The sequence below is a fragment of the Argopecten irradians genome, chromosome 16 (assembly GCF_041381155.1).
Source record: "Argopecten irradians isolate NY chromosome 16, Ai_NY, whole genome shotgun sequence".
NCBI classification, from domain to species: Eukaryota; Metazoa; Mollusca; class Bivalvia; order Pectinida; family Pectinidae; genus Argopecten; species Argopecten irradians.
In genome coordinates, this window is record NC_091149.1 from 30025340 (window position 1) to 30051870 (window position 26531).

Here is a 26531-nt window from a genome sequence, read left to right on the forward strand (position 1 = left end):
ATATCAGATGATTTATATAATAATAAAATTTTAATTTCTAAACGCTTATTGCTACCTGTATGATGTGAATCGTCCCTTACAAGGATAGATAGCTATGATGGTAGAGATACCACAACGATCAAAATTTCTTACAAGCTTTGTCATCTTAATCTGGTATACATTTATTCTCATATATTCAAAATAGTATCAAAATAAAAATTCATTTGAAATTTGCTAAAATTAACATTCAATCATACAAAACACATATAATGTTTTCTATTTTTAAAGAAATAATAAAAAAAAATTATCATAAAAGAAAATTAGAAATTGGTACATGAAGCTTACCAGTCTTTTACCAGACGGTGTTAACTTTCCACATGAGTATATGTTTATGAGGACTACCTAGAGAATACTAATGTATTTTTGTCTAGCTGATTCTCAGGTGCTTCTCAACTCATCTACTAGGGCTCTCTGTGTGAATGTCTCTACCCCTCAAATACAGCTCAGTCCAACACGGACAAAATGTGGTCTCTGTAGTCAAGTTTGTCTCTATACTGGTTTCCTCAAAGGCAGACAGGTTTAACTAGTAATAGGAAGGTGGTCTCTATGGCAGGTTTGACTGTAGTTATAGACAGGTGGTCTCTAAGGTAGGTTAGACTGAAGTTATAGACAGGTGGTCTCTAAGGCAGGTTTGACTGTAGTAATAGACAGGTGGTCTCTAAGGAAGGTTAGACTGTAGTTATACACAGGTGGTCTCTAAGGTAGGTTAGACTGTAGTTATAGACAGGTGGTCTCTAAGGCAGGTTTGTAGACAGGTTTGACTGTAGTTATAGACAGGTGGTCTCTAAGGCAGGTTTGACTGTAGTTATAGACAGGTGGTCTCTAAGGCAGGTTTGACTGTAGTTATAGACAGGTGGTCTCTAAGGCAGGTTTGACTGTAGTTATAGACAGGTGGTCTCTAAGGCAGGTTTGACTAGTTATAGACAGGTGGTCTCTAAGGCAGGTTTGACTGTAGTTATAGACAGGTGGTCTCTAAGGCAGGTTTGACTGTAGTTATAGACAGGTGGTCTCTAAGGCAGGTTTGACTGTAGTTATAGACAGGTGGTCTCTAAGGCAGGTTTGACTGTAGTTATAGACAGGTGGTCTCTAAGGCAGGCTTGACTGTAGTTATAGACAGTTGGTCCTTAGACAGGTTAGACTGTAGTTATAGACAGGTGGTCTCTAAGGTAGGTTAGACTGTAGAATTAAACAGGTGGTCTCTAAGGACAGGTTTGACTATAGTTATAGACAGGTGGTCTCTATAAGGCAGGTTTAGACTGTAGTTATAGACAGTGGTCTCTTAGGCAGGTTTGACTGTAGTTATAGACAGATTGGTCTCTAAGGCAGGTTTGACTGTAGTTATAGACAGGTGGTCTCTAAGGCAGGTTTGACTATAGCTATAGACAGGTGATCTCTAAGACAGGTTTGACTGTAGTTATAGACAGGTGGTCTCTAAGGCAGGTTTGACTGTAGTTATAGACAGGTGGTCTCTAAGGCAGGTTTGACTGTAGTTATAGACAGGTGGTCTCTAAGGCAGGTTTGACTGTAGTTATAGACACATGGTCTCTAAGGCAGGTTTGACTGTAGTTATAGACAGGTGGTCTCTAAGGCAGGTTTGACTATAGCTATAGACAGGTGATCTCTAAGGCAGGTTTGACTGTAGTTATAGACAGGTGGTCTCTAAGGCAGGTTTGACTGTAGTTATAGACAGGTGGTCTCTAAGGCAGGTTTGACTGTAGTTATAGACAGGTGGTCTCTAAGGCAGGTTTGACTGTAGTTATAGACAGGTGGTCTCTAAGGCAGGTTTGACTGTAGTTATAGACAGGTGGTCTCTAAGGCAGGTTTGACTGTAGTTATAGACAGGTGGTCTCTAAGGCAGGTTAGACTAAAGTTATAGACAGGTGGTCTCTAAGACATGTTAGACTGAAGTTATAGACAGGTGGTCTCTAAGGCAGGTTTGACTTAGTTATAGACAGTGGTCTCTAAGGCAGGTTTGACTGTAGTTATAGACAGGTGGTCTCTAAGGCAGTTTGACTGTAGTTATAGACAGGTGGTCTCTAAGGCAGGTTTGACTGTAGTTATAGACAGGTGGTCTCTAAGGCAGGTTTGACTGTAGTTATAGACAGGTGGTCTCTAAGGCAGGTTTGACTGTAGTTATAGACAGGTGGTCTCTAAGGCAGGTTTGACTGTAGTTATAGACAGGTGGTCTCTAAGGCAGGTTTGACTGTAGTTATAGACAGGTGGTCTCTAAGGCAGGTTTGACTGTAGTTATAGACAGGTGGTCTCTAAGGCAGGACTTTAGACTGTAGTTTATAGACAGGTGGTCTCTAAGACAGGTTTGACTGTAGTTATAGACAGGTGGTCTCTAAGGTAGGTTTAGACTGTAGTTATAGACAGGTGGTCTCTAAGGCAGGTTTGACTGTAGTTATAGACAGGTGGTCTCTAAGGCAGGTTTGACTGTAGTTATAGACAGTGGTCTCTAAGGCAGGTTTGACTGTAGTTATAGACAGGTGGTCTCTAAGGCAGGTTTGACTGTAGTTATAGACAGTGGTCTCTAAGGCAGGTTTGACTGTAGTTATAGACAGGTGGTCTCTAAGGCAGGTTTGACTGTAGTTATAGACAGGTGGTCTCTAAGGCAGGTTTGACTGTAGTTATAGACAGGTGGTCTCTAAGGCAGGTTTGACTGTAGTTATAGACAGGTGGTCTCTAAGGCAGGTTTGACTGTAGTTATAGACAGGTGGTCTCTAAGGCAGGTTTGACTGTAGTTATAGACAGGTGGTCTCTAAGGCAGGTTTGACTATAGTTATAGACAGGTGGTCTCTAAGGCAGGTTTGACTGTAGTTATAGACAGGTGGTCTCTAAGGCAGGTTTGACTGTAGTTATAGACAGGTGGTCTCTAAGGCAGGTTTGACTGTAGTTATAGACAGGTGGTCTCTAAGGCAGGTTTGACTGTAGTTATAGACAGGTGGTCTCTAAGCCAGGTTTGACTGTAGTTATAGACAGGTGGTCTCTAAGGCAGGTTTGACTGTAGTTATAGACAGGTGGTCTCTAAGGCAGGTTTGACTGTAGTTATAGACAGGTGGTCTCTAAGGCAGGTTTTAGACTGTATAGTTATAGACAGGTGGTCTCTAAGGCAGGTTGACTGTAGTTATAGACAGGTGGTCTCTAAGGCAGGTTTGACTAAGTTATAGACAGGTGGTCTCTAAGGCAGGTTTAGACTATAGTTATAGACAGGTGGTCTCTAAGGCAGGTTTGACTGTAGTTATAGACAGGTGGTCTCTAAGGCAGGTTAGACTATAGTTATAGACAGGTGGTCTCTAAGGAAGGTTAGACTGTAGTTATAGACAGGTGGTCTCTAAGGCAGGTTTGACTATAGTTATAGACAGGTGGTCTCTAAGGCAGGTTTGACTGTAGTTATAGACAGGTGGTCTCTAAGGTAGGTTAGACTATAGTTATAGACAGGTGGTCTCTAAGGCAGGTTTGACTGTAGTTATAGACAGGTGGTCTCTAAGGCAGGTTTGACTGTAGTTATAGACAGGTGGTCTCTAAGGCAGGTTTGACTGTAGTTATAGACAGGTGGTCTCTAAGGCAGGTTTGACTGTAGTTATAGACAGGTGGTCTCTAAGACAGGTTAGACTGTAGTTATAGACAGGTGGTCTCTAAGGCAGGTTTGACTGTAGTTATAGACAGGTGGTCTCTAAGACAGGTTTGACTGTAGTTATAGACAGCTGGTCTCTAAGGCAGGTTTGACTGTAGTTATAGACAGGTGGTCTCTAAGGCAGGTTAGACTGTAGTTATAGACAGGTGGTCTCTAAGGTAGGTTAGACTGTAGTTATAGACAGGTGGTCTCTAAGGCAGGTTTGACTGTAGTTATAGACAGGTGGTCTCTAAGGCAGGTTTGACTGTAGTAATAGACAGGTGGTCTCTAAGGCAGGTTTGACTATAGTTATAGACAGGTGGTCTCTAAGGTAGGTTAGACTATAGTTATAGACAGGTGGTCTCTAAGGAAGGTTAGACTATAGTTATAGACAGGTGGTCTCTAAGGCAGGTTTGACTGTAGTTATAGACAGGTGGTCTCTAAGGTAGGTTAGACTATAGTTATAGACAGGTGGTCTCTAAGGTAGGTTAGACTATAGTTATAGACAGGTGGTCTCTAAGGCAGGTTTGACTATAGTTATAGACAGGTGGTCTCTAAGGTAGGTTAGACTATAGTTATAGACAGGTGGTCTCTAAGGAAGGTTAGACTATAGTTATAGACAGGTGGTCTCTAAGGCAGGTTTGACTGTAGTTATAGTTATAGACAGTGGTCTCTAAGGAGGTCTAGTTATAGACAGGTAGGTTAGACTATAGTTATAGACAGGTGGTCTCTTAGGTTAGACTATAGTTATAGACAGGTGGTCTCTAAGGCAGGTTTGACTATAGTTATAGACAGGTGGTCTCTAAGGTAGGTTGACTATAGTTATAGACAGCTGGTCTCTAAGGAAGGTTAGACTATAGTTATAGACAGGTGGTCTCTAAGACAGGTTAGACTATAGTTATAGACAGCTGGTCTCTAAGGAAGGTTAGACTATAGTTATAGACAGGTGGTCTCTAAGGCAGGTTTGACTGTAGTAATAGACAGGTGGTCTCTAAGGTAGGTTAGTCTATAGTTATAGACAGGTGGATCTGTCCCGTATATCTAACACCAACAGTAGGGTATTGTAAGCTTATTCCACAGGCTAAGTTTGGACCAGTGGTTATAGTATCATATAGGGTGTCCCGTATATCTACACCAACAGTAGGTGGTATACACTGTGTATTTAAGCTTATTATAGGTCTGACACCAGTATTGATAAGCTTATTACAGACTGGACCAGTGGTTAAGGTGTCTCGTATATCTACACAAACAGTAGGGTATTGTAAGATTATTACAGACTGGACAGTGGTTAAGGTGTCCCGTATATCTACACCAACAGTAGGGTATTGTAAGCTTATTACAGACTGACCAGTGGTTAAGGTGTCCTGTATATCTACACCAACAGTAGGGTATTGTAAGATTATTACAGACTGGACCAGTGGTTAAGGTGTCCCGTATAGCTACACCAACAGTACGGTATTGTAAGCTTATTGCAGACTGACCAGTGGTTAGGGTGTCCTGTATATCTACACCAACAAAAGGGTATTGTAAGCATATAACAGACTGACCAGTGGTTAAGGTGTCCCGTATATCTACACCAACAGTAGGGCATTGTAAGATTATTACAGACTGGACTAGTGGTTAAGGTGTCCTGTATATCTACACCAACAGTAGGGTATTGTAAGATTATTACAGACTGGACTAGTGGTTAAGGTGTCCTGTATATCTACACCAACAGTAGGGTATTGTAAGCTTATAACAGACTGGACCAGTGGTTAAGGTGTCCCGTATATCTACACCAACAGTAGGGTATTGTAAGATTATTACAGACTGGACTAGTGGTTAAGGTGTCCGGTATATCTACACCAACAGTAGGGTATTGTAAGATTATTACAGACTGGACTAGTGGTTAAGGTGTCCTGTATATCTACACCAACAGTAGGGTATTGTAAGATTATTACAGACTGGACTAGTGGTTAAGGTGTCCTGTATATCTACACCAACAGTAGGGTATTGTAAGCTTATAACAGACTGACCAGTGGTTAAGGTGTCCCGTATATCTACACCAACAGTAGGGTATTGTAAGATTATTACAGACTGGACCAGTGGTTAAGGTGTCCCGTATATCTACACCAACAGTAGGGTATTGTAAGCTTATAACAGACTGGACCAGTGGTTAGGGTGTCCCATATATCTACACCAACAGTAGGGTATTGTAAGCTGAGATGTCCTGATATTTTACCACAAACCATCCACCTCTGGGTTTCGAGTTCGAATCCCATATGGAGCAGTTGTCCGGTATTGATCGCTGGACAGTGGTTTTTCTATGGGTACCTTAGCACCTTGTTGGTGAATAAACGTGGCACATCCTTATATGATCCTGGCTATTAAACTAATATCAAACCAAATCATATTATTACAGACATCAAAAATTAATTACAGTGGAACTTCCCAAAACCGAACCTTCTCAAAACCGATCACCTCTAGAAACCGAACATGGATGTCATGTACGGAATGAATTCCTCTTTATTAATAGTATATAAAACTTCCCAAAACCGATCCCTCCCAATTCCGAATACCGGACCGATTTTGAGATCGGAATAGTCAAATGTAACTAAAATACACTTCTGAAAACCGGCCTTACCTGAGCGACACCGATAGGTTGCATTGAGGTCTGATCAACCGACCGTGAAATACACACGTACCTGTACCATAGTTGTTGCATGCCATGTCCTGGGGCATGTATACAGATGTGAAGGCTATAGGTACACGGTAATTATACCCGAGATGGTGGTGTAATTATTTAATCATGCCTATTGTTTAGATATTTAACGAAGGTCTAACACGTGCACGTGGTTTGTTTACTGTAGAAAAACAAGCAGAGCTAGTAATAAAGTGAAAGTTTCGTATTCAAATCACACGGATTTTTTATTTACATATGTAGTTGTCGGATAACGTAAATTATCTGTATGAAGAAGCCGAAGCCATGTATAGTTTTAGAAAATGACTATGTCATATAATGACCGGCATCGACTGATCATCGTGTAATTAGACCATATAATTTGATTCTTGACGTAACCGGAAGCCATCGGCCGTATGTAGGTTAGTGCAGACGAGAACATCCCCAAGAACATTCACGCAACTAACTAACTAAAATGCGTTTATAAGCGGTAACAAAGTCAAGATTGTTGTAATCCATTCCTTTTTAAGCGTATGATTCTCTCTTTTGTGATAACATTCACATTAACAATCAATATCGGTCGGTTTTAACGAACACTAGCCATTACATGCGGTACACTAATGTAAAAAACGACTTCCGATCGATTAAATCCGGATTGTAATGATCGGTATTCGGTTCACTTCTCCAAAACCGAACCCTCTCTAAACCGGCCGAAATTGTGTGCACCGACCATGATCGGTTTCGGGAGGTTCCACTGTACCATCTGTAATACAAATACATATATATAGCCAACACATATGATTACAGTTGTGTATATAAATATCTTTCATGAGCTCACCATGAACTGATACGTATAGGTATATATCTGTCCTGTCTCATATTCTTTAGGATGGTCTACCCTAGAATAGAATAATTGTGTAAATTTTAGGACGTCATTGAGAATTTGAATGAAGTGTAGTCTTTAGAAGTTAACCAGACATTACCAGACATTATTTTGTACGAGTTTGTTTACTGATAAGTTTCCCACCGGGTGGTGTGGATTGCCCACCGGGCTAACCACTAAAAAGTTCGGGAGTGGGTGTGAAGCATTGTTTGTTTTCATACACTGAAGAGTTCTTCACTATGTTGTAGGCTAAAGCAGGTGCAAATATTGCTGTATTAGTAAACTATGGGATGGCTGATCTATCCCCATTCGACGACATTTAGAACTGTTACAGCAAATATTGACTTTAGCATAGGCCAGGATAGCCTCATTGTACAGTGTATGTATAAGTATGCACAGAGAATTTCTCTACATACTGCTCAGGTTTCTCAGTTCTTACCATTCCCATAACCTGAAACATCTAATAAAGGAAAATCTGTTCTGAAATAGTAAACCTTCTCAAGTTATGATATTTATCCTAATTACAGGTACTTATGATTGTTGATGCATTCCCAGTGTGTTGGTGGACGTAGTATGTAGAGAGTGATATATGATCTTGGATATCGGAAGTTGTAGGGTTTATATAAAGACTGATATATAAAGCATTACAGTAGGTACATCTAGTGTTCAAACCTCACATTGAAAATTTGTGTAAGTTTTGTTGTTGTAGACATTAATGGACAAAGAATAATCTAAAATTTATTTGTATAGGCATTCTGATTCGCATATCAAGTTTCAGAATTTTGAACCATTTTTTTTTCTTTTTACTTTCAAACTATTTCAGAATTAATTTACTAACCAATCTTCTAAGAAGGAATTGGGAAAAAAAAACCACTGAAAGATAGGACACCATGGACTATTTCCTATTTGCTACCAGTAGCTGTTAGTACTGCGGCTTTAATTGGTGAAGAATTTCAGTTGGTGTAGAAAAGGTCAATTAGCCTAGGTTGTGGAGGAACAGGCCCTGTAGATAAGGTGTAAGGGGAATAATTGGTTAATTGGGAGAATGATTGATGAGAGAATTAATGTTACAGCAGGGCCTGGCAGCTGGTGTGTACAGTCTTTAATAGTGGAGTTTAAGCATGTAGACATAGAGAAGTAATCCTAAAGGTGTTCTCTTGGACTCCTAAAGGTGTTCTCTTGGACTCCTAAAAGGTGTTCTCTTGGACTACTAAAGGTGTTCTTGGACTAAGGGCTGCCATCTGGAAGTCTGGAAGTTTCTCCCTGTCCTGTATGTCCTGTCCCTAGTATACCATATTTGCTGTAATTAGCGCCCCTCCCCTCTAGAGCAACATACTCATATTTACTATTTGGAGTAATTCGTATCCTTACGTTGTATGTGTGTACGTTTGTGTAGATCATGTTTTACTTTGAACATTGATATTGCCTCTTTGACCTAAGTCAAGAGTAACAAACTCATATTTAACTAACCAATACATCATCCTAGATGTGATTTGTGGTGATTGATTGTAATTTACTTGAAGCCTGTTGTATTCTTGTATCCCTACTTATACACACACACACACACACACACAAACCAAAAATTATATCAGTAACAAGTATTCACTTCTCAAACTTGAGGATAAAAAATAAATAGTGTCAGAAACTCTATCTCTCGAATTATAAAAAGCGTGGGTCGCCCGTCAGATTTAACATTCTCTGAGTGATAATTTGTATTTCTATGGGAGATAAATATTTATAAATCTTGAGATGTATTTATATACAGTGTATAGATGTACAGATATATGTGGATGATACATGACTTGTCAGATGTACACCGATACAAAAGACGTCCGACAGATTCCGAGACGAGGAATTCGTGGAAGCATTACGAAGATATTGTAGGGTAAAAGTGTTGGCCATGATCTACAAAAGTATTTTTATAGATCTTCTGGATACTGTGATAGCTTTGTATAAAAATTATAGAAAGCTTTGAAAATCTTGGCAAATGGACAAGAATGAATGCAGAATTGGAAAAAGCAAAAGCGTTCAATAAATGTTCAAGTATAAATGTCAATGGATTTACTAATGGTTTTGCTATGGTTTTCAATACAAAAGTTGTTATCTGCCAGCAGAAGGCTGAAAAGAACTTTGTCAAGTCATTAGATGTAAAATGTAGAAACTAAAATGATTGCATGTTTAGAAAGAAAACAGATTACTTTTGAATAGGGAAAGAAGAATAAATGGTTCTAAAGGAAAGCAAATTGATTGATTCAGGATTGGAAGTAGGTGATTAAGTAAAATGATTGGATACACCATAAGGGGAGCAAATTTATTGGCTCAAAATAAAAGCAAAATAAATCAATTGTTTGGAAGGAAAGCAATATAATTGGTTAAGAATGAAAAGCAAAATGGTTGGTTAATATAGAAAGCAATTTGATTGGATAAGAAGGGCAGCAAATTGATTGGCTCAGAATGAAATCAAAGTAGTAGATTATTTAGGATAGTATTTTTTTTTAGTTAGATGGGGGAGTACAATGATTGGCTGACATAAAAAAGCCAAAGACTGTTAGAGTATAAAGGGAAGTCTGATTGGTTCTGAAGGAATTGATGAAATACCGTATTCGACCCAATAAGCGCCTATGTCCCTATAAGCGCCCCTCCCCTTTTTGAGGCCTCAATTTCAATTGCCCAGGCATAAATAAGGACCAAAATTACATAAAACGGTATAGATTTGCAATAATTTTGACTTATTAGCACCTTTTGATTTTTATCAATATTTAAGCGCCCTATTCAAAATATAAACCAATGGAAATTGGGGTTTTGTAAGATTGAATGTTTTAAACGATTGGAAAGAATGATTCAGATTGAGATTTAAAAACTTTCCAGAATTATACCTTTGATGTAAATCATTCTTTTGTTGTACAAGCTGTAAGCAATGTGTTGTGCTGACTCTACCAGTCCTCTGAGGGGAATATGAGGAGGAAGTAGGCATCCATCTTTATGTCTGGTGGCTGAAACATGTGCTGCCAACAATTAATGTTAACGAGGTTTTAATGTCTGTTTCACCATTATCAATTAACTACAGCTGAATTTCCTGATCACTTGGTCTGTAGTGTTACCAGTAAATGTGTAAAAAAATGTTCTCCTAATGTTCTCTCATATCTACATCAACAGATTGTTTGTAAGGAAATATCTTTATTGTCTAGTTTGGATTCATTTGATGATCATTTCATTGTTCATTAAACGTACTTAGCCAGAAGCCTACCAATATGACCCTTACTTAATTACTTAATTACCCTAGTGTAATTCTTTATCAACAATAGAATAATTCTACAGTCTTCTTGACTATCTACTTTATCACACAGAATATAGTGTTGCAAATTTTAGCAGTAATCTGAATTAGAATTGCTATACGTTAGAAATGCCCCGCTAAAATATGAGTTGTTAATTGTATTTTGCATATTCTTTATATAGTCTTTGTGGTGATCCTCTAAAATTTGATTCTGCAAAAGTTGAAGTGTGTTAACAGGATATTTCTTGATTTGCTAGATCTTTGAACCCCGTGATCGGTAATAACTGTTTTCAATAAGTTTGGTAGTAATGAGCTTTGTCGTGTTTCCCAATTTCTATTTGAGTTTTCGATTATTCAAATACATGTACAGGTTTTAAAAAGGGAGAACTAGAGGTAGTTACAAAACATTAAAGCACATTCTTGTATTATATTTTTTACCCTGGGAAAAAAGGACTTAAACATGTATAAAAAGTAAGCCGTTACAGAAATGTTAGGCAGTGCATCAAATTGTCCAATTTCTCGCCGTAACCTTCTGGGTAATCCTCCTGTCTCTGATATTGGGATTCTTTTGATGTCATCTTTGTAACTATCGAGCAATTTGTGATACCTCTACCCTTAAATTTATTCTGAATTTTTTGGCACTTATGATGAAATAAGCGAGGCATATAACAGTCTATTATTTTCATTGAGTTATTGCATAAAATGTGTTAAAAATTCAAAATTTACACATAGATATAAACTGGATACTTTGTATTATAGGGCTATATTTGTCAATGGAAGGGAAATCCTTTCAAAATTCAAAAATTATACATGAATATAAAAAAAAAATTTGTACATGAATATGAAAATTATTAATATGTAAACAGGATATTTATATATATATCGTTGGACTTATTTGTCAATGAAAGTGACATCCTTTCCAGTGGGTTGAATTTAAAAATGTGTATTAACATTCAATTAAGAAATTGCAATTTTACACCTTTATGAAAATATATTTTTATCCTAAATGACACATGGGATATGTTTCTGTATTGAATCAAATGCCAGTATACTTATATTTCTCTCTCTGCATTCGATCAAACGTTTGTTTGTATGTAGACACTCTACGGGTTTGAATTGTGTATCATATTGTTAGTCTGCACTGTTATGTAATAGTATTTTTAATGTTAAAGAAAAAACAACAGAAAACAGTTAATTTTAAATCGTGTGACCTTGAGACGTTATCACGGGTAAGATTTTGTGACCTTGAGACATAATCACAGGTAAGGTTGTGTGACCTTGAGACATTATCACAGGTTAGGTTGTGTGACCTTGAGACATTATCACAGGTTAGGTTGTGTGACCTTGAGACATTGTCACAGGTAAGGCTATGTGACCTTGAGACATTGTCACAGGTAAGATTGATGAGGGGAAGACGAGCCTAAGGCCCAGTGTTTACATATACATGTATATACACCTTGATGCTGTAACTGTCTCATTTCTCCTTTTTGCACTTGACATAATAGCACCAATTTCATCATGACTTTTTAAAATCAAATTACAAATTCCCAATAGTCGATTCATCAACTACATAGTATCTTACCCATAGAGGTTACAGGGTCGGGGGAGGGGGGGAGCGAAGACATTTCCACCATCATGTACCTCATCTCTGGGCCGCAAGTGTGGTGTAGTTGCCAGGTAGGTACTGACTGCTGGTCGGTGGTTTTTACCTGGATACTCTGGCTTTCCTCCACCTTCTAGACCTGCCACATCCTTAAATGACCCTGACTGTATAAAAGAGGTTGTTAACACAATCAGACCAAAACAAATCAAAAGATGACAGAATTAATAAAAAAAAACTCTCGTCTAGGAGAGCTTAAGCCTTCACCCCTCGATCACCCCCGCATACATGCCAAGGTAGATAGTGTCCCAGCTGTCACCCATATAGGGAAGGTAGATAGTGTCCCAGCTATCACCCATATAGGGAAGGTAGATAGTGTCCCAGCTATCACCCATATAGGGAAGGTAGATAGTGTCCTAGCTATCACCCATATAGGGAAGGTAGATAGTGTCTTAGCTATCACCCATATAGGGAAGGTAGATAGTGTCCCAGGTAGATAGTGTCCCAGCTATCACCCATATAGGGAAGGTAGATAGTGTCCCAGCTATCACCCATATAGGGAAGGTAGATAGTGTCCCAGCTATCACCCATATAGGGAAGGTAGATAGTGTCTTAGCTATCACCCATATATGGAAGGTAGATAGTGTCCTAGCTATCACCCATATAGGTAAGGTGGATAGTGTCCTAGCTATCACCCATATAGGGAAGGTAGATAGTGTCCCAGCTATCAACCATATAGGGAAGGTAGATAGTTTCCCAGCTATCACCCATATTGGGAAGGTGGATAGTGTCCCAGCTGTCACCCATATAGGTAAGGTGGATAGTGTCCTAGCTATCACCCATATAGGGAAGGTGGATAGTGTCCCAGCTGTCACCCATATAGGTAAGGTGGATAGTGTCCCAGCTGTCACCCATATAGGTAAGGTGGATAGTGTCCTAGCTATCACCCATATAGGGAAGGTAGATAGTGTCCAAGCTATCACCCATATAGGTAAGGTGGATAGTGTCCTAGCTATCACCCATATAGGGAAGGTGGATAGTGTCCCAGCTGTCACCCATATAGGTAAGGTGGATAGTGTCCTAGCTATCACCCATATAAGGAAGGTAGATAGTGTCCTAGCTATCACCCATATAGGTAAGGTGGATAGTGTCCCAGCTATTACCCATATAGGGAAGGTAGATAGTGTCCCAGCTATCACCCATATAGGGAAGGTTGGTATATAGTTATACAGTCTGGTCTGATAACCAGCTGGTGGTCGTGATGGAAGACATAGGAAGGTTCTCTTTCTGTAAAAAATCACCAGGTATATCATATTGCCTATCTCCATACAGCTACGTCACAATAGCCGCTAGTTTTTGTTCTAACTCCGTTCACTAGTATCTGTATGTATAGGGTGTAACATTCCTGGCGTGGAGTGTATACCAATGGATAGGAATTACACCAGTAACATTTCACGTCTGATGACACAGGCTGAATGGAGGAACCAGACTGAAAGAATTGGACTGCCTCTTACTTCAGCAACTATAAAAACACATTTATCATCTCAAGTTAGACCAACATGTCTCAATGGCTATGATATGTTAGCTTTTCTCTTCATTTTCTCTTCATTTTCAATCACCGAAATTTGTTCAGAGACTTTATTTTAACTCATTCACCCCTAAAATTTCAGAATGGACTGGTCTAATCTTTGATTTAGAAGAGTCTAAATGTGTCTTCAGGTATTAATGAGTTAATTGTCAGTCAATCGAATTGGTTAAAACATCTGTTCTTGAATCTTTACATTTTTGTATAAATCACAAAAACGAACCCAACAGCTATACAGATTCACAAGCTAACTGACACATCAAGCAACAGATTTGAACTACATCAAAATCTTTTTACACTGGCAGCATAAAATTGACAGATGCTTGATACTAGTTATCAAAAGGCCATGTTAAAGTTACAACTGGGATTGGTTATGAATAGGCCACCTGGTCTGACAGAATCTTAATTGTTACCACTTAGCTTCGGAAATATAATATTATTTTCATTGGAATTGCTACCGCTTAGCTTCCGAAATCTAACTTTATTTTCATTGGAGTTACTACCACATAGCTTCAGAAATCTTAATTTTATTTTCATTTGAATTGTTACCACTTAGCTTTGGAAATCTAACTTTGTTTTCATTCAAAATGTATATTTTCATTCATTCTCAGTGTTCCTGCTTGAATGTATTCCTTATTAGAATAGAATGCTTTGGAAAATATCATATTGCTCCATATCTCGGGTCAAAGGCTATATGTAGGAAAATATCATATTGCTCCATATCTCGGGTCAAAGGTTATATGTAGGAACTTTCTAAAATATTTTTTTTATTTAAAATAAAACTTGAAATAAATTTAATACACCTGCATGGGCCTCTTGTGGTTGGAAAAATCCTGAAAAGATTTACAACTTAAGTCATTATAATTACTTAAACAGAAATTTATGAACGAGTTTATTTTAGTTTCTGAAACGCAAATTGATGGATGAATTCAATGAGTTAAGGTAGCTTCCTAAACACAAATTGATGAATGTATTAATGCAATGAACTACGCTTCCCATTTCCGTGTTGTCCAATCTAAAATTTTAATTTTAATTCCCTTGTTCAACCAACGTGTTGTTATTCATGCATATATTATCATAAAATGAATAAAAATCCTTCTAACACTTTATGGATGAAATGTAACACATAGTTTGTCAGACTGTAAATTAAATAGTAGTTAAAACTTTTATTCTCCTGTAGCTTGTATAATGCTTGATAATTCATTGATAATGATAATTGATTCTAAATGCTGAAATTAAAATGTGATCATAATTTAACTTTCAAACCTATTGTAGCCATTCACTCCGATTTATACAGGTAAAGTTTTGTACGTGTCATAAATTGAACCTTTGTAGTAGTAAATGTCGTAACTGTTATTTGTCTGATTCCGGTGAAAAAAATCATGTGTGTATTAGTCATGTGGGAGTAATAGTCCTGACACTCCAGTCGAAACATTAGGTGTCTTCACAATAGAGTAAATCATCTTATATACATTCGGAAATTATTTCTTCATGTTGCATTCCTCATGAGAAGCCCCTTAAAAATAAATTTTATTTATTTTACATCAATTTGTGTTACATATCTTATACAATCACCTTTGATGGCCCAGATGTAAGCATGGGATGGGGGGGGGGGGTTTCTTAGAGTGGGAGGAATTCAGAGTTCCCAGAGAAAAACCCCACATCCATTGATCAAATAATCTGCCTCAGGTATTCGGTAACTTCACTTAAGTAGTATGTCACTAGTGTAATAAACAGTAACCAACAACACGCCGTTAGAATACGAAGGCTGTGACAAAATGGCCGCCTCTAGCTGGTGGATTTCTTCAAAATGTTGTTAAAGTGTCTTAAAGTTGTGTTCATTTCATGTGAGATTTTATAAAACTTAATTGTCATGAAATTTTTAAGTTTTGCTTACAAAGGCTCACAAAAACTAAAACGTTTTTATGACTTTTTAATCTCATAAGAAATGAACAATCATTTAAGATACTATAATACGAGTCCATGCTGTTAATAGGACTTAACAAAATAATCAGAAACTGTCAATTAAACAAACAGTTTTAGCCGCAAGGGGCGCTATCTGTTATAGAGGAGGCTTTAGGTAAACTGTTAACTTTATTGACTCGACTCCACCGATACTGATTGATAGGCATATAAACAGGTCGTAATCATCATCAATCAAAAATCAATTACACGTTTATCAATTACACTTCGATAGTGCCAGGTGAGAAATCAAATACACACTTCATGGAGCAGCTTGTTGACTTAAATGTCTGAGATGTCAGATTTAATTAAAAGTCATTAACCTTAATGTTAATCTTGGTGTTTATTTACCTTCTGCTTGGATATTTTATATTGACCTATTAAGGAGGAGATGATAATATGATCCTTCCATTCAGCACTACAGCTTAATTATATACACTTGTGAACCTGTTGGGTACATTAAAGGAAGTTCAAAGTTGAATAAAATATCCAACATAAGGAACCACATGTGGATGACCCCATACAAGGTCACCACATAGAAAGAGAGGACCAAGCTATTATCAGCTATCATATGTTTTGTTAGAAGGTTTAATCGTGGATGAGGGGGAGACTACTCAAAACATAGGTGGCATCCTCCGACAACACTTGTTGCATGTCTAGATAACACACTTGTCAGCGGTAAGCTGATAGCCTTGGGGTCAGACGGGGCCAGCATGATGGTGCATTCCTGCATCCAAACAATGACAATCTGCCACAGCAATCTGTCTCATTCATCTTCATCAGGTGTTACTTACTTACCTGCAGAAGGGTTTTAGGGGTCAGGAGGTTACCTGATGAAGGTCGTTAGGGGGAGGTCATTAGGGGGAGGTAACCTGTGGAAAATCCTTAAAATAAGGTCGTCTAGAGATGGTCGTTAACGGATGGTTACCTTGCAGGGTATCAGTAGCATAGTGCACCTATCAACACAACACATCATCATACAAGCCCGTATACTTGTTCTGTTACATTATTTACATTACATCAAGACTGCCCTGTTTTATTGGGATATTTCTAGTAAAAACAGCTAGTCCTCAACAGAATTGTACCTCCACTCACTTCTGTAAATCAAACCTTGTCAGAACCTGCTGTAAATTTGTGACCCCATTTAACCTGAAGGTTGTTCACACTTTGCTTTGTCCGCTTTACAATTAAGATTTGATCTTTTTATTTCTGAAGGAAATAAAATCAGTGTTGTGTTATTACTAACTTATACTTTGCTTCTTATCCGTGGGAAATTAAACCTCCACGAAATCAATCCTAATTCTTGTCTACTATAACAATAGAGAGTTGAGTTCACTATATTGGTCAATCGCCCTTCTGGGTAGATTCTGATCAAGGTTATACCAAGGTCAAGTTTTACCCCATAGATAGCAGTATGTCCTGGGGTCAATGTTTAAACTTACCTTTCAGTTTTGTATTCATGAGAAATGATAGTAATTTTTGTTTAAATTTGCTTAATTTAAATTAAGATGAAAAATAAGCACCACCTCTATAATCACTGAAGTGACTAACTTCAACATAAAAGGACTTAACATATAACATAGGCACATTTTAATAGCACTGTTACTGTGTAAAAAAACCCACTCTTTTAAAAAACTCTCCAGTGTATAAAATAGCCAAAATCCAAAAGGAAAATTCAAATTTGATTCTGAAATGAAATGGTTATAGTTGGAATAATTTATTTAAGATGATATCATACAAAATAATTTTACAAGGCAAATTTATCACTTCTGATATTGCTGTATGTGATGTCAAAGAACTCCTCTGATATCACACGACCTCTTGAGAAAGATTTCATTACTTATTCAAGAAACTCATCTGTCTTGAGCAAGGGAGTTAACTTTTTACATGTGATTGATAACTGTCTGTGTGAAAATGCTGTGGAAAATCAGTTTTCACAAAAAGATATCTTAATTTCAAATCAAGAGACGTTGAACTTTGACCTTTCGACATTTACTATTGGGGTTGAAGATAAACAGGATGGGAGCTAGGTGTAGCGATAATATCATTATTGTGATATATTTGGTAAAAATATAGATTACTTTCAACAAATATTTATATCAAAATATTTCAATTATTTGTCTTAATTAAGTAAACCTTTATGCTTCATATGGTATTGTTCTCTTTATTTAGGAATAAGGTGGTTGAGTTGAGGAAATTATCCTAATAGTCTAATGTTCTTAATAAGGTACAATTGCAAAATGTTAGTACAGCAGTATACAGTTGAAGTATTGGTGTTTTGTGGAAAGCACTGTAAATTTGTGTTGTGTATTCACATTCATATCAACACTGTCAGTTTTAAATCATTTTAAATAATGCACCATGACCTGTGTGTTAATTTGTGTTCCATCACTTCCTGTCATAAAGTGAAAGTACAGGTGTACATGCATCTCCAAGGAGGACACAGCCTCGCTAACTCTGCAGATTTTATAACTTTGTTGACAAGATGAATCGCATTGATGCTATCATACTCAAAATATTTTTTTTTTTTTTTGTTTTGTTTAAAAAGATACTGGAATTTGTTAGAGAATAAATTAACAACCTTCTGAGGGTTTATTTCAATGATATAGATATAGAAATCTTCTTACCAGGTATATTAAAATGCAGAGACATATACCAGCATCATTCAATATCGTGTGTATAATTATTGAGGAGAAAATGTTGCAGCCAGACTGGAGCTCGAACTCTAACCTCTGAACACTAGTGTTTTACTGAATGTAGTACCTGGTCATCGATGTTTGTCTCAGTCCTATTCTGCTGAACAATTAGTGAAGTTGCCAGATATTGACCGTTGGTTGGTGTTTTTTCTCTGGGTACTCAGGCTTTCCTCCTCCATCAAACCTGGCATGTCCTTGCATGCCCCTGGCTATTAATAGGATATAAAACTATAAACAAACCAAACCAAAGCATACATATTAAAAAATAATAAGCTTGATTTGTTCAGAGTTCAGAATAGTCAAATAACACAGTTTTGGTATGATAAGCTTTACTTTCATGTGGAAGTAGGTCACAATTGCAGGAGGGTTTGACATTAAGGTTTATATGGTGTCAAAACTATAAAAACAAAACCATACTGTGTTGTATTTTAACATATCCAAACTGGGCTTGTCACCAAATAAATAAACATGTTATTGGATTTAGAATACAATACAACAAAACTTTTGGGCACAGCAACTTGTATGTTTGTCATCGCTAAGCCACATCTGTTCAGTCCTTCTAGGTCTTCATTAGTGACCAATAAGCCATTTCTCATCCCATCCGTAAAATCTCTGGAATTTTCCAGGTCTCGTAAACACAGTTTGGTTCTGTGACTTAAGATTTGTGGGAACCCCCCTCAGAAATTGTTTCAGAAGATCAAACAATGTTGGTGACAATCTGTGATAGTCTCTTGTCATTTTAGCATTACCATTTTGTTTTTTTAACATACGTGTACCATGTCATCATAGGGTCCATTCCAAGGTCAGATAGTTTTCATACTTCTAAAATACTGAACCTGGTGATGAATATTGTGAGGTCATAACAAGGTACCTGTAATCACCCAACTTTGACCTTGAGACCCTTATTTCAAAACCATTGTACCTGGTGGGGAATACATTGTATATATAGTGTAGAGGGATTGGACTGGGTCGATCATCGATCATCGTGACCAAGTAGCTCAATCTACAGACCATCCCGCTAGTGTTTGGAGGTCCCATGTTCGAATCCCATTCTGGACTGGATTACATTTTCTCCTTTCTAGTTACAACAAGTGTAGCAGGATTGGACTGGGGTGGTCATCGGTGACCAGTAGCTCAGTCGGTTAAGAGCACTCGGCTAGTGTTTGGAGGGTCCTGGGTTCGAATCCCGGTCTGCCCGCTATTTTTTCTCCTCTATAGTACAATGACAGATGGGATGTTTTTATCATAAGGTCTCCATCAATGTCTGTGTTTGTGTTTATATAGATTCACAATATTAAAGAAGTATTGAAAATAGTTAACATTCTGTATTACCTGATCACGGCACTTAAAAATGTAGGCCTTAATAGAAAAAAAGATAAGCCTTCACACTTCATTCATAATTGCATTGAAAAGTGAGGAAACCAACACAAAGTGAAAGTTGAAGCTTTAAATAAGTCGAAGGACGCTTATAGGAATGGGGGCGCTTATTGGTTCCAATATGGAAAGTGGATAATATCGGAACTGTAATCTCCCAGTATGATGTAGCTGACCGCAATGGGTACTGATTATGAATTGATTTGTCCCCAGATATATTGCTATTGGAGTAATAATCCTACTGTAACATGGTTTGCTATAAACGGAATAAAAAAATTCAATGCAATCTTTACATCAAGTAGATTATATTGAATTTCATTTGTTAATATTCTTTTTCTCTTATTTCCTTTTTGACTAGTCTCGCACTTAATACAAACATGAGTGAAATCAGTAGGGTTTAGTGTTTTTTGTCGGTCACAATGGGTGGTCATACAGAAACCCGACACTCTTTCCCAGTGAAGGTGAGTCACTAGATGAAGGTCATATACACTCGGCTGATTAAATCAAATTTGTAGGTCAAAGGTCAAGCAAGGTGTGGGAAAGGGCCGATTTGTAATAAAGAAATGACTGTTTGTAATTTAATGTCAGATTATATGAAAATTAAATCTGGCTATAAATTGTAGAATATGTCAGTCTACTATTTATTGAAATAACGATAATGTCACCTTAATTGATCTTTAGTAGCTCATTAATTTCAGGGCTGAAGTGAGATTAACAATTAAATCACAATATGAGAAACAAAAAATTGAAAATTGCAATAAGCAATATTGATAACATCTTGACTGCATTAAATTTGATGATTTGTTTTATATCGAGTTGAACATATAAAAATAAATTTGTTAAAAAATCTGCCGACGTTGCTGTTATGTAGTAGATATGAGTTGAACTAAATAGACGTGGTAAACTATAATCAAATTGTTTCAAAACAAATATTTGAAACGGAAGTCAGTGAAGTAGAAACAATTGTCTGGAGTCTTCGCAAAAAAGGTGCATGTTGTCAGAAATTCCCATTGTCTTATGTTAATACAACATTACAGCTTCGAAAATCAAGATTTTATTATAAATTTTGTCATGTCATTTTAGTTGGTGTTAGAAATTTTGATGTTGAGAACATCTGTACAAAGGGAGATAACTCTAACAGCAGAGAAAAAATCTTCTTGTCATTGCTCAATATTTATGTGAAAATTTAGTCCTATTGCGCTTCGCTTCTGTTACCTTTCAACAAATGTATATGGATACAAATATTCATTTTACAAAGCTTAAGAATTCTTCAACAGACATTAAATCATCAAGAAAGAACATAAAAAAGTGCCATGATTAACACATATTCTCCCCTTGTGCCTTTCGTTGGTGGTCGCAGGTGTTTCAGTTGTAATCGCTGTTAATGTTTTATAAATTATGAAAAGTATATGTCGACAGTTCTACGGGGTTTATCAGGCAGCCTTGTCGAGAACTTGTCATTGTTGGCAATTCTGCATAAATTTGGTCTAGTTTTATGCAGTGTAATCACAGCTGTGGCAGACATTCGACTGCCGTTATCAGAACACTGCACTAAAAGTATGTGTCAGCTTCCACGGATTAAAATCTAAATCAGACAAAAAATATATTGTCAACTTCACCAATAAATCTACACTCAACTTAAAAGCCAATGCTTAAATTTTCACCAATAAATCTACATTCAACTTAAAAGCCAATGTTTTAATTTTTTTTTCACCAATAAATCTACATTCAACTTAAAAGCCAATGTTTTAATTTTCACCAATAAATCTACACTCAGTGAAAGTCAGTGTTGTAACCAATATATGGCCTCCTAAAATACAATATATGTTTAAGTTTAATGCATTGTTTGACTGTATATTTTTTCTCGGTTCTATAACTTATTAAAATTAAAAAGGAAATCAACAATTTCATTGAAATTTTGAAATATGACCTTGTACATGTGGTTTGACATCATCAATTTGTAGTTATTTCTATATGAATTGAAAAAAATAAGTTTTTTAGATTGAAAATGTTTTTAATAAGCCTTTTACATAAATAAAAATCAAAGAACAACAAAAGAAAAGAAAGCTTCATATACATAACCAGTTAATGTAATAGTTTTGTTTTGAAAGTTTGAACAGAAAAGATAACTAAATCAAATTTCATTTGGATTAAATGTCATAGACCTATCAAAGAACTTGTTTAATTATTTAGAAAAAGAGTCCTGTGTCATATCACCCTAATAGTTTGTCATTGCTGTAATAGGCTAATACATTTACTATTACATGCCATTATGTCCATATAAGGTGATATGAATTAAGTACCATTATGTCCATATAAGGAGATATGAATTAAGTCTGGGCCTAATGAAGGCCACGTGTAGGAACAGACAGATATGTGGTGCTGTCTGATGCTTCATACTACCAGATAAATTGTAGCATAATTTGACACTAATTTCACGACATTCACTTTCATACACACACGTCATGATAGGAGAATTATATATATAAGCATAGCTGACTCCTTACTCATAAAGTCTCTTCTGGCATCCCTTGTTTTTAAAATCTTATCAATGGTTCCGGGGAATTTAAAACAACATTCTTTAAATATTTTACATTTCTGTACATGCAAATGTACTAAACATGACAGTTGCTATTATAATCTGACCATAAGTTGTCCGAATAAATCATACACATATCATCTGCTCCTTCAGATCTATAGCCATAAATTGCCCTAATACATCATACAAAAATAATTATCTCCTTCAGAAACTAAATGTTAAAATTAGTGAAGATGAATTTTTATACATTCAAAATTACATGTATATATATTACTGAAGCAGCTGTAGCGTATGTCTTAGATGAAAGCTTCCTCATGCTTAAGCTAAATATAGCACATGATCAAAGTCTGTCCTTTTATTTCATCGTTAATATTTGACCTCCAGATATCTCTTTCAATGTCTAAAAATTGACATCTATTTTGCCAATTTGTTTTCCAAGCCTTTGCCATGTCCATCAAATATGTGCTCCCACCTCTTCATCACCTACCCATTCATCATATTGTATCCTTTCTGCCCAACACCACCTTTTCACAAACAAACTTTATTTGGAGCCCAGGGCATTTGATAATTCTAGTAGTAGCTTAGTTGAAATTAAGCATATAACATGGGAAAATCATTCCTATATCAAAAGCATACTAAACCTTTTTTAAATGATCACAAGGAAAATATCCAGTAAATTGTGTTATACCTCGGATTACAATTTTGAAGGAACTGACTGTGTAGGTTGGTGCTTTTTCCCCGGGTACTCCTGTTTCCGTCCACCTCCTTAACCAGGCAGTCTTTCTTGATTGACCCTCTGACTGTTAATTAGATGTAAAGTAAAAGAAACCCAAACCGACAGAATGTTTTACTATAATCTGACTGATTAAACAGCATTAATATTCTGTGATATTCATTATATCATGGTAACAAAACATGTTTTTAAATGTCTATTATTTTTATATTTTCCAGAAAACAACATAGACTTATTGACAGCTGTCGGAGTGCCATCTGTTACTAGTGGGGTCGGCTACGAAACGGGAATTACCGGCTACCCAGCATTCTCTTTTACCGAAAGAGCATATATACGCAAAAGTGCTGCGGAAATATTCGGTGCAGCCTTAAAGTATCGCAACTTTGCAGTGACTTTAGCAATAAAACCGACGCGGAGAGAGGGAGGTTTTGTATTTTCTGTGAAAAACCCATATAACACAGTGATAATTTTTGGAGTTTACATAGAACCTTCATCGATTCCGAGGCGGGATAATTTAGTGCTTTATTACACAGAGAATGCACGGTTCTCAGATCGTCAGCCATCAAATGTGCTAGCTAATTTCACTGTGGATTCTCTATATAATAAATGGACGGAACTAGGAATTAAAGTAGAGGAGAATACAGCAACGCTTTATGTGAATTGTCAGAGAACAGAAACAAGTCGGATTAGTAGGGATACAGCCCGACTATTAGCCATAGAACCTGGGTCATCATTCTACATCGCACAAGGGGGACCTAACTTTGAAGGAAGTCAATTTGTTGTAAGTATCTGTGTTATATACTTTCTATTATGTAATCGTGTCCGTTTTGTGTGTCTTGATTAAGGGGCAGATCGCCTCGAAAATTTGACAATTTTTTTGTCCACACGGTTGGAATTACTTCCTTGTCCCATATTTACCATTTGAAGTAATTCATATCCTACAGACTTACGTTTGATGGGATCCCGTGTCATCTGAAAAATCCTGATGATATTACTTCTTTGACCCTTGTTATTTACTTTCGATATAATAGAGAATATCTATAGTATCTTATTTATTATTTTGTTAACGTCTCTGAAACTCCATTACATCAATATACAATGCATCAGATTAAAACAGTTATATATCATAGACCATGTATATAGAGCCATAATTACATGAACCATTCAATAAATGAATTATTAAGAGACGATGAACACAGACTATTAATAAACAGCTTAAAGCACATTAGTAAAAGAAATTAATATCATAACAATAAATAAACATTTATCTTATAAAGCATTTGAGTATTCTAAAAATAGATAAAATAATCAATAATATACTTAGTATCTTCATTAATTAGTATATACTATTATTTATCAATTATCTACTTAGAATAAATTAGTAAGGAAATCTATTTTGTCACATTGGCAAATACAATATCTAACTATAAAAATTGAATATTTTAAAATTATATAAGTAAATGATCTATACTTTATAACACTTTTAATAATATTTACAATAATAATAATTATAATTATATATATCAGACATATCGATATTACGATAGAATATTAATACAAAGGACGAATAAAAATGAATTTTACTTGATTGAAAAGGGTTGTTTGTTACATGTCCACAAGCTTTGTCCATTAACTAAGGTAATCCTAGGTAAGATACAGTGTATAATTCTGTTTATTTCCCCGAATTATAAAGGTTTAATTACTATTTATTAAGAAATAAAATTTCATACAATTATGCTGAATTACACAGGTTTCTAGTTCAGATAGGGGCTGGATATGAAAAGATTATACAGGTTTCCAGTTCAGATAGGGGCTGGATTTAACAAGTTATACTGTATTTGGCTCAATAAGGGTCTGGTGTGTTTAGAAAATGAGACAAATTAGAGACGACTTTATCCCATCATAATCTGAACAAATTACATCGGATGTTTGTTCCTTGGTCCATCTGGTGCCCGACTCATCTTGTTGCCTTAGATTGTTTCCACTATAATTTACGTTATAGTGTTGTATGATTTTTTACTCAAATTTCATTAATGGAGATTCTCTTGAACTATTTTGGTGCATATATATATGTTTATTTTCAATAGGCAGTCAGCTAGGGTCAGGAAAATTAAGGCTTGGAATTCTTTGTAGGTATTTCCTCATATGACATTTTTCAATGGCTCATAGGAAGAAGGCAAAGAGGAAAATTAACAAAGAAAATACAGCTTTCAGTTTCTTAACTATTAATACTCTTAGCCATTATTACCATTATAAAGGTAAGGTGTGCCATCTTGGAGACTTTTTCCTCGTGTGGGTGGAGGTGCAACGTCCTGGGTAGACATTCTCGATAGTCACGATGGAGACTATTTGTTTGGCCTAAAGCTAATGTCAATATGTGCTATACAATGTTAGTTTGCATATATGTGCTTTACTTGAAGGTCAAAAATCAATTTGGCACTTCTTGCTGAGATAAAAGGTTACCAAGTTTGTTGAAATGTGACCTTCATTCAAAGCCATAGGGGTCAAATAGTCTAAAATCTTGAAAAAAAACTTCTTTTCAATATATATGAGGTCTAGAGACCTATTATGATGGGCCTGTGGTATGCTCATTGCTGGGATGAAGGGCTTCAGGTAACCAATTTTGTTCAGTTACACGACCTTGTCTTTCATTTAAGGTCACAGGTCAAATAGGTCAAATCTACATCTTGTCAATGACAAAAAAGTGTACTGGCATTGGGCTGTAGCATACTGGGCTGAAGGTCTTCTAAGTTTATGAATATGAATGACCTTTTAACTGTTTTGGGCAAGCATGGCAAAATATCAGATTTATTATCTTGGCCTATAATGTTCATCGTGATCACCAGGTAGCAGGTGAGTCATTCAGGCCGATTGGGTCTTATCTTCAGGACACAGTGCAGTCAGATTCAGGTCATTCTTCTGCATAATTAAATAGTAATAATTGAAATTCAGGAATGAAATTCCTGTACTGCCTCAAAGAATAGGTACAGTCCATTGGTATCTTGAATGCTCCAAATAGGTGATTGGTAAGTTCTTCAATTTCAAGAATTGGTATAGTACCATGCTAAGGGTACTTAAGATGAATGCTGCAAACAGGTGTGGCAATGGTACAGAAGAAAATGTAAAGGGTTTGAAACTCGGAACTCTTGAACAACCATTCACAACCCAAGTTTGAGTATCCACTAGCTTAACACTCTCCCAATGCTTGGAATGGGTTGGCAAAGTTGTGACTATAAATGTTACAGGAGAGGAGAAAATGTAAGGGCCAGAGTTGGAACCTGTGACCCCTGAATCATAGCTCGATAGGATCTACATATAGGGTGGTTTGGAGATAATGAAAATAAAGCTGTTTGAGTATATTAGATAAAACCACCTGTATACTGAATACTGAACAGCGTATACATACCCTATTCTGACCTATTCTCTAATTTTTAATTCTTAGTTTTCATATTACAGAGTTACTTCCCTTGCCGCTAGGTATCCATTATGACATCATTATTTTGTGAGTGCAATTCACATTGTTTTCTCTAAAAATGATGATGGTATACTCGCAAATACATGACGTCACAAT

At 36.5% G+C, this 26531-nt stretch overlaps 1 protein-coding gene across 9 annotated transcripts in view; it reads left to right on the top strand.

Moving 5' to 3' along the window:
* Window positions 1-26531, top strand: part of LOC138310315 (collagen alpha-1(I) chain-like) — a 147826-nt gene that overhangs the window by 80218 nt on the left and 41077 nt on the right. For all 9 annotated transcript variants that reach the window (XM_069251479.1, XM_069251471.1, XM_069251473.1 and 6 more), the window contains exon 2: window positions 23179-23741. In XM_069251479.1, coding sequence (XP_069107580.1) covers window positions 23179-23741 — 563 coding nt within the window. The remainder of the gene's footprint in view (window positions 1-23178; window positions 23742-26531) is intronic.